General features: G+C 38.8%; 1 protein-coding gene across 1 annotated transcript; it reads right to left on the reverse strand.

Annotated features, from left to right (window-relative positions):
• Positions 1-2,507: 2,507 nt before the first annotated feature.
• Positions 2,508-7,737, reverse strand: LOC130546357 (uncharacterized). Its single transcript, XM_057321574.1, has 3 exons — positions 7,660-7,737; positions 6,360-6,507; positions 2,508-5,357 (listed from the first exon to the last, which is right to left on the reverse strand). The coding sequence occupies exons 2-3, from the start codon at positions 6,491-6,493 to the stop codon at positions 2,879-2,881; spliced, it is 2,613 nt and encodes an 870-aa protein (XP_057177557.1). The 5' UTR covers positions 6,494-6,507; positions 7,660-7,737; the 3' UTR covers positions 2,508-2,878.
• Between the last annotated feature and the right edge of the window lie 5,645 nt (positions 7,738-13,382).

Here is a 13,382-nt window from a genome sequence, read left to right on the forward strand (position 1 = left end):
GTTTACTTTGCAACTTGAAAAAAAATACTTTTTTTATCTTTTTTATTTTTTACTTCATTTCCTTTACTTTATTTACCTCTGTTTATTTTATCTAAGTCTCTATTCCCTTCATTATCTCCCCCCTAGCTGTTGTTGTTGTTGTTTCGTTACAACTATGTGATAGATTTGCATTTGTACTTCTTTGTACATTATAATCTTTGATCAATAAAAAAATGTTCTCCAGCTCTGTTCTCGCATACTGAATTTCAATAGAGTCGGATGCCAAATAATGCTGTTCTTATTAACATAAGTTCTGTTTATGTTGTCTGACAATTTAAAATAAACATGCTTCAGTTGTAGAGTAGATATGATTTGCCGTCATTTATTTCCAAGACTGCCTTGGTAATTTTTGCTGTCTCCTAGCATTTTTAGATTTAGTGGGAGTTTATGATAATATCCCTAGTTTACATATGTGGGTCATTTTTTATCTATATAATTACATATAGAGGATTTTTAAGTGTTTATTCTCAAATTAATGTTTAAAATGAACTACCCAGCTATTTTTCACTTTTAAGAAGTTGACAGGGTGACATGCTTTTACTTTATATTATACTAAATATATATATATATATTAAAAATATAGTTTTCCAAATTGTCTATGGGATGAATGAGGAATTCTGTGAAGGAACGTTAGCTGCATTTTCCAGGGTTCAAGTAAAATATATTTATAATTTAAAGTTATTTGAATTCAGAGAACGGTAACGTGTCATGTGGGAGTGGTTTTGGTGTATCTAAGGCAGCCGCAGGTTGAATTATTAATAGTGCAGGAGGTGACAAGTTGGTCCTCATTATCTTTTCTTGCAGGTGCAAACAGAGATCGTTCTATTGTGACATAAAGCCAAAGTCAAAGTTTCCTTTCCATTTTATCCTGGAATCCTTAAATACACTTTAAAAGGGGCCAGCAATAATTGTGTTTAAGTTATGGATGTCTTAAGGAGAGCCAAATTAGCATATGACACTGCTTAAAAATGAATACTGTGCTGAAGTCATTATAAGTTATAGGTACATTAAATGATATAACGATGACAAAGTTTGTGCAAAGATAATGTGTAGCATGAAATTCGGGGCTGAAAGGTAATTTTGTGAATCAGCCATGAGAGGAGAATTGATGGATGTGAGCTTCAGCCGCACTCTGTCTCACTCACCGATGTTTTTGTTCAAGAACTGTGGGACACCTCCAGTGCTGACAGTAACTAGCCCAAATTGGCTCTAAAAGACAGCTTGGGTTCTACCATCGGCGTAGGGGGGGTCTTAGAAAAGGCTATGCATCTGAGTCGGGGGGTCGACAGGTCTCCGAGCCACTGAAATGTGGCTATATCATTACCACCCACCCTTATACACCAGCTCCTGAACCTGCTTGTGTGAAAACAGAGAAACGGCAGTTTTATAAAAACCTGCTGAGAAACCTGAGAGCCGGACCACCAGAAACAATTCTTTGACCCACACAAGCTGTCAAACCTGCCCGTATGGTCTGTTGAAGCAAGACTTGAGTTAGTTATTCTGGTCATTAGAAGCAGAATTCTCATGGTAATGAGAATCGTTAGTTATGAGGAAAGTGAGTCACGTGATCTCTTCTGAAACTTTTAATGGAATTTTTCACAGGAGAAACATATTGTTTCTTCATTTGATGTTTTGAGACATAATCTGTGATCATTCTTTCTTATAGACTTTATCAATATCTGGCAGTACAAACCTATGATGGGCTTTTCGATGGCAAGTTCCCATTGTGACAACATGCCCCACTATATTTTATCATTGCACGTTCAATGAACTGTTCTTTTATTCCTGGTCAATAATAGTGGAAATGTTCGATTCCTTTTTAGTCGAGACCGAAATTGACGCACAAAACTAAACATTGACTTAAAATCATGACAACTAGCCCCTGTCTCCCATAAATTACACACCAGCTGAGTCTTGAGTTTGTACATTCACGCACCATCACGTGAACAGCCTGGGCGGCAAACTATGTGAAAATATGTCAGCTTTTAGAGCCAAACGGGATACAATAACATTTCATACGGGGATCACGTTGATCTGATAAGGCGTACTGTTTGTTTGTATGTGTGGGAGAGGGAGTCATGTCTCTTTGCCGGAAAATTAAGTGTCTGTGCTGTGGCTGAGACGTCTACACCACCTACCCTCCATAATTTGGTGTCAGGCCCTCCACTCATTAAGTTTACTGCCGCGTTTCCAGAAAACGTCTGGAGCGATGCTGGTGTGTGGGAAGAGAGAACCGCTATCAGACATGTGCTGGAAAACATTACACATCAGCAGCGGGGTATAGCATGCAAATGTATATCTAGTGATGCTTCTGTTCTAGAAAGGGACGACTGCCATGTGCTAATTGAATGTCCACATTCATGACTTTTAATAGAAATTCTAGTCATGAAGCAGTACACCTTTTATAATTTGCCTTGAAATGAAGCAGAAAGAAATTACATTTAGACAAGATGGTTGATATTAAGAGTTGACCTTTAATTTATGTGTTTCATTTTTGTTTGAACTACAATGGAAGAAGAGCACAGCATGTAATACAATATGTGCACAGCGGAGATCACTCAGTCGATGTCTGTCGTAGAAAGACGGAAAGGTTGCTGAGAATTTTTAAATGAGCATTTCTGATGGGGCAGAGACCCGTGTTAAACAGATGTTAAACCATAGATCTTTGCTTGCGCTTATGATAAACACAACAGATGGTTTGTTACTGTCATTTTGTCAACAATAGTTCTTTGATAAGGTTTTGCATAATGCAGACGTCTACACTAGCCACGCAATTTTATTTCTTGAACATTTTGTGCATTTACAAGATCTCTGGAATCCTGAGTGCCCCAAAAACTCCTTAATGACCCTTGATAGTTTGTGGGCCATTTAATGGTACATAAGGATCTAGTAAGAACTTCCAGGAGTTCTTCCAGTCACTCAGAGATACAGACATGTCTGCAAGGCTCTTTGAGAATCTCCAAGATTCAATCCATTCCGCAAACATTCCTTGACCATCTTCACATTCGTCCTTGCCAGATTTGTGCCTTGCATCACGCTTTGAACGCAGTTGGGTCTTTGATAATTTGCATGCGTCGTTCCATCTCTTCTGCTGTGGCTTATGTTTATCTATGTTAGTGTACTTGTGCTTTCTTATCTTTGTTGTGGTGTTTATCGGAGATTTATCTGCAGGTGAATTGAAGCCTTGGTTGCTCTTTGTAAACCTCCAGGACGTCCCCCAGATTTTCAGTTTGCCGGGAAGAGCAGAAAGTAAGATGTTGTGTTTGGCTCTTGTCCGGTGGAGCACATCTTGTGCGGTGAATGACTTTGGCTTTGCATGCATCCACACAGCAATGCTTCTTGGTGGCTGTGGGTTCGATATCTTCCATGACCTGCCCCATTCCGATTCGCTCTCAATTTGGAGTGCTTTGGGCATCCTGGATGAGATCTTAACATTGAAATAATCATCACCACGTCTTCGATATAAATCCACGCCGGTGAACATCCAGGAATGATCCCAGTCTAGTATTTCCCTCGTGAATAGATCAAGAGACCCTGTACCATCAGACCTTTTCTTAATCCTCCATGCGTCGTTCCACCGTTCAGAAGGAAATCTTTCTCTTAATGTCCATTTGTGTGATGTTTTGTAGACTTGATTTCCAACTTTCATTTCCACTGATGTGTTTTTAGGTCTGAGGTCACCCCAATTATCAGAGGAGAACCGCCAAGAACCCATCCACTCCATCATCGAGGGTCTTTCATGACGATGCAGGTTGGATGACGATTGCCACGATTGTCGCCAGTCCATCACAGATCTCGTGGAAGCACCTGCATTTTGTCTTTCTAGATGTTGCTGATGTTTTGTAGACCTCCAAGACTCACTCCATCCTTGGACCCCTAGTGGTCCATTATAAGGGACGTTCTCATTAAACACATCAGGTTCTCTCACTCTTCTGTTAAGTCTGAGCTGGATATAAGTGGACCAACCCTGCTGCCATAAATTGATGTCTTGGTTAAGTGTTAGGTTTGTGAACTTACTTGAATTAGCCCATTCAGATGTTTGTAATGTCGGAGATAGCAGTAGCGGCGGACACCTTTGGTTCCTTATACCCCTCTGCACCTTGCGCAGATGTTTGAGCATCTTCCAAGAATCTTTCCAATGTGTGTCTCTTTTATGTTGCTCTAGTAATTTAGAAATCTCATGACACTTTTGTCTTTTGGGCGAAGCAAGAACCTCAAATTTGACACGTTGACATTCTGTTTTTGGTGGCACCTTTTTAGGTTCCTCCATTGGATTCTTCTCTGTATTTTCCACTTTGTTTGTCTCTTCTTTGTACTCTGACTGATTCTTTACGGTCACCCATGATTTTTCCCATTCAGGTGAATGTATATGCCCTGCATGAAGTGAAGAACTCCTCAGAATTGTGTGCTTCATCTCTCCAGACAGACTCATTATCACGTTGCAGAAGTTGAAATGCAAGGGCTCCTCTGGAATTATTGCTTGAGAACAGATGGATTTCTTCACCTGTTCTGTTGCGGTTTTTGAAACCCTCCAAGATTGACTCCAACCTGAATGAGCAGATGTTTTGGACTTTATATGAAGATGCCTTTTAAAATACATCCAGGAGGAGTTCCAGGGTAATTCAGATTGTCCTTCATCATTCTTTTGGTTTTCCTCATTATTAATGGGCTGAATGAAATCATTTGATGGTTTGGTGGACTTCCAGGAATTATTCCACTCATCCGGATGGTGTGACTCCCAGAGGTTGTAGAATTTCTTGCATGTGAGGCAGCTCTCATTGGCTCTGTCTTCTTCTCTCTTTTGTTTGAACACCCAAGATTTCTCCCATTCTGGATCAGAGATTTCTTGATGGAGGTGGTGGGTGTCTAATGCCTTGCCAAGCCTCTCGCACAGAAACAAGATGCCATTAGTGCTCATAATGTTATTGTGGTCAAACCCGAGATCAAACCAGGGTTTACCGTCACTGTTGGGCTGGAGGTTGAGGAACTTCCACGACTTTCCCCAGTCTGACCCACAGCACGTCTCCTTGGTTTCTTCTAAAGGCTGTGAGAACTTCCAGGACTTTGCCCACACCATTAAACCCGGACAGCTTTCGTTTAGACGGCGTAAGAGTGCCAGCTTGTTAACTTTTGTTGTTTTCGTGGAGTCAGCTTGTCTCTGTGCACGGCTGCTCTGGAATACTTGTGGCCTGCTCGGATTCATCTGTTTCACCTTGAATGTCTGACGACTTGATTCTTCTAGAGGTTTGGCTTTTCTCTCCAGTCTCTTCGGCGTTTTTATCTTGTAGGACATGCGTGCCTGCCAATCTTGACTGATTCTATAAAAAATTAAATTAACAAAACATCAACGTTCATTTTTAAAATGTGCTTTGAGTTTGCGTTCCTTTGCTTTTCAAATTAACGAAAAAGATTGCGCGTGTTATTAAAGTCAATGTTTTACACAATTAAGGCAATTAAAGTTGAAGGAAAACCGAGGCAGACACAATCTCCTTGTTGCTTACATGGGCCTTCTTATGTTCCTACAAGCTAAAGAGAGGCGACCGGATCAGTGACTGATGCTGCGTTTTGGCCGTGTCTGAATTACTGTGATTACGAGATGACAGCGCAGAGATTCGATCTGGACACAGAAATGATTTGTTTCTATGGCAACACTCATAATGTCAAAATCCATCCATGGTCGATGCGTGTTATGACTTTAAATGCTTAGTCACTATACAGATTCTTCTGTTAAAAGTTAAGATACTTTTATCATTTATCCACCCTTATGTCTTTACAAACCTGTGTGACTTTCTTTTTATGTCAGAACACAAAAGAAGATATCTTGAAGAACGTTGGTAACCAAACAACACTGGACTCCACTGACTCCCATTGTATGGACTCAAAACCACTGAGACCTTTCTCAAAATATCTTCTTTTGTGCGATGTGGAATGACACGGGGGTGAGTAAATGATGGAAGAACTTTCATTTTTGGGTGAACTGTCTCTTTAAGTACTAAAGTGAAATGTCACACAAATATATATGCTAAAGCGTATTTAACTGCTGAAGCCAAATTAATTTGGATTGTTGATATCATAATGTCTTGTAAAAAGAATTTATGTTTTAATCCAAACATCTGACTTGTACAGTAATTCCCCACATGACTAAATGCACCATCAAGCAAATACTGTATGTTGACAGACAACAATATACATTAATAGCAATTAAGTCAACTTACAACAAATAGGACCTTTTCTGTATCACACAGCTTTTATATAAACAGTAAGTTTAGTCATCATAAAAAGCATTTTCTCATAAGTGTGAAGGTCAAGCATCTCCTCACTTTTCCAGCGCGCTCCTCCGAAGCCTCTCGTCCTCCAGTCTGGCTTTCTGTCTGTAGTCTTTCAGTCTGATCTCCCACACATCCTTCATGATTGACGCACCACATACTATCACCTCTGCGCTCCTCTCTGCCATTGTATTGACTCCTTCTATCGGTAAAGATTAAGCTGTCAGTAGAAGGACATGATAGGCTTACATTCAGTTTAAGAGTATTGCAGTTTACCCCTACAAACCTCATTTCATTCCAGGCTTTCTTTCCTTTGCAGAACACATAAGAAGATATTTTGAAGAAAGTTGATAACCAGACAGCATTGGACTCTCATTGACTTCCATTGTATGAACACAAAACCAAGAAATATCTTCTTTTGTGTTTCACAGAAGAAAGAGTCATATACAGTTTTTGAATGATATGAGGGTGAATAAATGACGACAGAATTTATATTTTTGGGTGCTCTGTCCCTTTAACCGTGGACTCTTCTACAAGAGTTTATCTAGTGTATTTAAAAAGGTTATTTAGTCATTATAAACACACTGTAAATCTGTTTGACACAGTGCAGATTCATATTAAATTGCTTCTGTGATTCATTTTTTCGTTTAAAATTGCATGGCTGTATTGAGCTTTGTTATTTTTAAAATGCATTTAAATTTATGTGCATTGAAAGCGACGTTAATTATAACTTTTTAAAGGGATATTTCAGAGGCAAAACAAAACTTCCCCATGTTTTACTCACCCTCAAGGCATCCTGACTGAATATGACTTTCTTCTTGAAGAATAATGCAGTCGGAGTTATAATACCACGTATCATTTTTCTTCCAAGCGGTAGAATGGGAGTGAATGGGGGGCGATTTTTTGAAGCTCCAAAAAGTGCATCCATCCATCAAAAAACTGCTCGACACGGCTCCGTGGTCTTAACGAAGGTCTTCTGTTTAAGATTGGGAGCTCTATTAACGTTAACGTCTAACTTTCGTTATCCCTCGGCTGCGCGTGAACCTTGTTTTTCCGGCAAATGACGCGTGTCGTAAGTTCTGGTGACGAACGTGGCATTTTTCTTTTTGTTCCAATAGGATGCCGTCTCCTCTGTGCGGGAGCTTTCATCACAGTCATATTATAACTCCGACTGCATATTTCATATATTCAAGAAGAAAGTCATATTCAGTCAGGATGCCTTGAAGGTGAGTAGAACATGGGGAAATTTTGTTTTGCCTTTGAAATATCGCTTTAAGTGAATGACATGCAATTCTACTGTTTGTAATGGTTTACAAAAACATGCCCTGATGAAATAAAAAAGGTCCTTTCTTACCTGCCTGTCTGTCTGTTCAGTGTCAGATTAAGAGTTTCTTGTTTGCGGCTCTTATATATGGCTAGGTGTCAACTGTAACTCAACTGGCCCGTGTGCTCTGGACTCAGCTATTTTTAACACCAGTTGGCCGATGCTTCTGACACCTTAGAAATGACAGAAATGCTTGTCCGCGTTAATGCTTTTAATATCCGTATATTTCAGCATTACTTCACGCAACGCACTGCTAAAAGTGCTCCTGAGTCACTAAAGGATGTTTTTTGTCACCTGTGGATAATGATTAAAGACGGACGCAGGACGTGTCAGTATAATGAAAGTGGTGATGATAGAGATGATAATTAATACGCTGCATTTGTACGTGTTCACGACAGATGAGCATTTAAAGCAGGCACCTTATAACCTTTGAAAGGAGGTGATATTCAAGTACAGCGTCTCGTGGCTGTGAGCCGGATTTAGCAGCCATGTTACTAGAACATTACTTGGAGAAGCGGTTGAAGGGTGAAATATGTGACGAATGCCATGTCTGTACACGAGCGGCTGTACATTATAATTGTAAAAATAGCAATGTACAAGTTGTTCCTTAAATTGTCTCTCCCAGAGACAATTACTGTGCATGGAGCTCTATTAAAACATTGTTTTGTTTGTTTGAGTTAATTTGGGACTGTTTGTCCAACCAATGGAAGACGAGGAAAATGCAGAGCTTGTTTTAAATGATCATTATTTTTGCAACAGTGTTTGTTGAGGCTAATGTAGCAGAAATGATACACTTCACCTTTAATCTTCCCTGTGCTGCATGTTTTAACACATTCGCTTAATTGTTTTCCACCATTCAATTGTTTGACCTGTCATGCTGCGATAATAAAATTAAAAGCACAGTATTCGTTTATAGAACACCCTGAGAGAACGAACGAATCAAACAACATAAATAAAACCATAATTATGTCAAAAGCACCTACAAGGTCCTGTATACATTTGCTTTGTGTTTTGCTACCATCAAATGAGATTAACCAATGTCTCTGTGTTTTTGACTTCACGTTTATATATCATCGAATCTCTGTACGTCGTCTTGAGAAAGCTTCAACCAATATTGTTTTGTACGTTTATCGAATATTTGTCAACATTTAATTCGCACCATCCCAAGAGAACTTTCATTGCGCGCCGCATTTGTCCTCGTTTTGCTCAGAATTTGCTGACATCCTGAATCCTAACCTTTCAAACCAAGCGAAAAAACTGCGCCGTGCCATTCATACGGCAGACAGCTCATTAGAAGTGCCCATCAACCTTTGCATGGCCGATAATGGTTCAGCTGTGAGTACATCGGCACTTTTCAGAATAGACATCACAATAATCGGATCTGTCAAATGTTCCACATAAGACGGTGAAACCCAAACTCTCTGTCACAGAATGACGTGGTTTACATCGATACAGTCTTGTCAAACCTAATTAAAATATTGTGTGTACCACACAAGAGGGATTTGTTTTCAGGTGTTTGTGGAACAGCTTGTAAACCAACATATGACCTGACCTCATGCATAGTTTCAAGTCATGTGACTTACTTTTGTAGCCAATTTTCTGAACTTTCCCATCCGGTGATGGATCATGGTGACCACAACCAAGAAATATCCTTTCATGACTCATGTGCTATAGTACTGTTCTTCCAAAATAAAAGATTTGAATCCATCTATGATTTCAAAATATTACATTTGTCCCCAGCTATAGTTGTACCCAACCTAGTAAATCTCGGCTAGTCACTGGTGATATGAAATCCCAATAATGCACATGTGAAGAAATGGACTAATAAACCCAAAAGAGGTCAAAAGGAATGTCATTACAACACCGCTGTAAACATGTTCGCACACCTAATGGGTCCGTCTTGCTATTATCCTAAAGCTTGTTAATTATGCCAATGAAACACAATGAGATGTAAATTAATTATGAGCCAGCAGGGGGCTCATTTGAGCCGGTGTACAGGAGGGGGCTTCGACAAGTTCATTCTATTAAACAAGAGATTCACTCCAACACAACAGCTAGCGTAATGAAGGTGTTTCGTTTTTTCATCTCAAGTCCTATGTGATGTGGTGATGATATGTGGATGTTCGTTTGAGCATGGTTAGAGTTACCTGCAATCCTTGTTTGCAATCACCTTTCCAAGCTTTAATTCAATTTGTCTTGGTGGAAATGTAATTGGTGTCTATCAGATGGATATGAGAGGTCATTTGTTAAAGTTTGACAGATTCTTAAACAACGCACATCAGCACATGCATTATAAAGGTTTGACAGATTGACCTCTCGGCTGTCTGTGCCTTCTGCAGATGTTTGTAACATTCTTGATTGCAACATTTCTTCCACAGATTTACAGCAAAAATGTGTTTTAGAATGATGTTATTACAGGTGGTGACTGTCCAGCACAGCGTTTCCATGGTAACAGTGACTTTGATTGGTGGTGGTGGATCTCTCTTCGGTATTTCTCCACTGAGAGTTTGGCAATTAAAAAATTCACAAAGTCACTCTGAAGTGTATTGCGTACCTGGTCTGATGGTAGATATTGATTTATGCATTATGCAAATATTAATAAGATAAATTAGGGGATTTTATTAGAAAAAAAATAATGTTTGTGCTTTGGACATGCACTCAAATATTTTATTTGTGTAGATGCACAAACTAGGAAAGTGAAGTACGTATTTTGTTGACTTTTTATTTTTATCATCACACTGTCATGTGTGCTATTTTTTTATTTGCTACTTATTATTTATTATAAACATGCATGGGTGGTTTCCCGTACATGGTTTAAGACTAGTCGTAGGCTCAAATAAATGTTAGTGTCGTTACTGAAAACAGCTTGTATCTTAAAATACATTCATGTTTTGGCTCAAAATGCACGCAAGTAATATATTTTATGGAAGGCATGTTTCGTAGACCAGGCTTAAGCCTATAGTCTCAGACTAAAATGAATATTTGAGCTTTCTTAACTGAAAATAACTTGCCCTGAAATGCCATTAAATAGCATGTCAGTGCCATCGTTTTGTCTCAAGATGCACATCAGAGGCATTTTTGAAAAGTGACTTAAATAGCCTATCCTGATTTAACTACGTCCTGGCTAAGCCTTGTCTGTGAAACTGGGTCAAAATGTCCTAATTTAACTAATGGCAAGCTCACACTACATGGTTTTTGGTTGGATTTTGCTGTCGTGGACAGATTTCTAAGGTCTGCGACAAAACCCCCTGGCGTCGAGCGAAAGAAAAACTGAAATAGTGTCAAAAATAAATGAAAAAAGGCAGAGACCATTCGCACTAAGTCCGCCCACCAATATGTGATTGGAATAGAGAAACTTATCAGATAGTGACTCCAGTGGTGTAAGGTGTATTGATTTAAGACTTAAAATTCATTTTTATTCATAAAGTTTAGGTTTAGGGTAAGGTTAGGGGTGTAGGGCTTTAATATCTCAATAAGTTGCCATCATTTTAATAATTTTTATCAATATAATTATTAAACATGCACCTGTGAGGAAAACAAATAAATCACCTTTTGACTCTGTTTGTTTCTTAAGAGAAGCTCTGACTCCTAGTCAACCTGAGGACGAAGATCTGTGATCGTGACAGCCCGTCGACCAATAGATGACACGGGTTCAGCTGGATTCATTTACATGTATGCATTTGGTAGATACTTTTATCTAAGATAAACAATTTGAAAATCAAACACACACGCAGCTTTTGTGTTGCTAATGCAATGTTCTAGTTAAGTTACAGGACTCAGGATTTTCCAAAGGGTCTCTCCCGTTCATGTCTGTTGCACAAACAAATGACTTTAATTAATGTACAAGTCTTTTAGATGGATATTGATTATTTTTCATTTAAACGTTGTCCAAAGATCAAAGGTGATGCCCTATAGTCTGCTATGCGGCCATATACAATGTCAAGCACAACTTGCAAAACATTCGGTCTGACCTTTAGGCTTCAGGGTCACCATTCTCAAATGCCGCATCAGCAGCTGCCCTTGCACACCCTGTAGAGGGAAAATATATTTTTTGGATGGGCGAAGCGTGCCTTTGTGAAACAATTCCCAGCAAAAATTAGAGGAAATATTTTCATGAATGTCAAAAAATGTTAATGGGTCTACCAAGAAAGCTCTCCCAATATGTGTCATTGTGTTGAAAATGAAAAATGCATCAACCCTGGCCACGTAATTTGCATGTCATTTCATTTTTAAAAGAATATTTTTTTTTCTACATTGGACAATATGGGCTGTTTTTTATTCTGTAAAAGAATTAATGTGAAATGTAAAATAGAGGAGCGCTATCACTAAAGCTTTCATTTGAGTAATATTATGCTTGCTCTGTTAAAATGGAGGCACAATTTATACTGAAGTGTATTTTGAAGTTTCCTGTGAGTTGAAAAGAGATTCTAGCTACAATGTTTGAGAGATCTTCACAGTCACTGACACCTCCTGGGCTTAGAAAATAATTGGCTAATTATAAACCGATAAAAAAGTTTGGAATGAAATAGAGCGAGATGTGGCTCCATGTGCTTTTTGCACTTCTTTAAAGAAGTGAATCAAAAATTCCCTTCTATTATTTCAGATTTGTGGGTTATTATAATTATATATCTTTTGAAATGTCAGCCTGAAGAAACACAGACTCACTACAAGGCTAATTTTCATGTGTCATAATAAACAAATTAGCAATTGAGAATTAGTTTCTGAGAGTGCAAAACAAGTGCCCATATGAACATCACCAACACCAAACCCAAACAATTTAACAACATTTTAGCATCTATAGTCAGATAACAAATCATTTAGCCTGTACACCTTTATATGTATCTTATCTAAAGAATAGAGAAATGTTTTAGAGCTGGCAGTTAAGAAAAACAGCATACAGTGTCTAGAAACTGTCCCACTGCTCTTTAAAACTCTAAATAGAATCTCTATTCAAACAATTCAAATGTAAGATTTGTATCATTTGTGGATTTATTTGTTCTAGTTGCTATATAATTGTCAGCTTCTGTTTATCATTCAACCCCTTGACTTTACTATCATTTTAAAATGTGGGGAATAGATGTATCCAAAGTGTCACTATGGTAATAATCCAAATAGCATCATGTAAAGTTGGCTTGGGTTACAATGGCGCATTAACGCGCATCAAAGCGCAATGTAAGAGAGATCGCGCACTGAATCCATATGCAAAGCCTCTAATCGCTTCTCTATGATACTAAAGACAGTCGATTTCAAACCGGTTTGTGTGACGGAACTACTGTAATCTCAATGGGCCAGTGCATTTGCATTAGAGCTGGCCGGAGATGTGTGTGCGCGCGCGCGCGCGTTTGTAAGAGAGAGGGGGAGACCTCATGCATACCTTTAGACAATATACCATGTTTTGGGATTTTATTTGTAATAAAACCTTACACAAAAAATGACGTGATCGGCACGTCTTGGAAACATGTATTTAGGCTACATATTATCTAACCCAAATCAGTTAAGCTATTTAAACTTTTTCCAACATTTTTTTTGGAACTCACCAATAGCCAGATTTTAAAAGTTGAAATGACTTGTACAGCCAATTTGATTATACTGTACGTAATCGTACAGTAAAAAAAATGAAACCAGTGTGTCAGTGTGCGCGCCCATGTGTGGGAGGGGTTTACAGGTGCTAATTGCGCGTCACGAGGGCGTTCGTGCTGAGGATAAATAACAAACCCCCAGACACAGACAGAAGATGGTCTGGTGTAATCGTT

Source organism: Triplophysa rosa, linkage group LG22 (assembly GCF_024868665.1).
Source record: "Triplophysa rosa linkage group LG22, Trosa_1v2, whole genome shotgun sequence".
Lineage (NCBI taxonomy): Eukaryota > Metazoa > Chordata > Actinopteri > Cypriniformes > Nemacheilidae > Triplophysa > Triplophysa rosa.

What these genes read in the sequence shown, in the direction of transcription:
- LOC130546357 (XM_057321574.1), bottom strand. Translation starts at nt 6,493, where the DNA reads ATGGCAGAGAGGAGCGCAGAGGTGATAGTATGTGGTGCGTCAATCATG. An exon ending in CGGAGGAGCGCGCTGGAAAA is followed by an intron (nt 5,358 to 6,359) that starts GTGAGGAGATGC and finishes AATTTTTTATAG; the next exon opens with AATCAGTCAAGATTGGCAGG.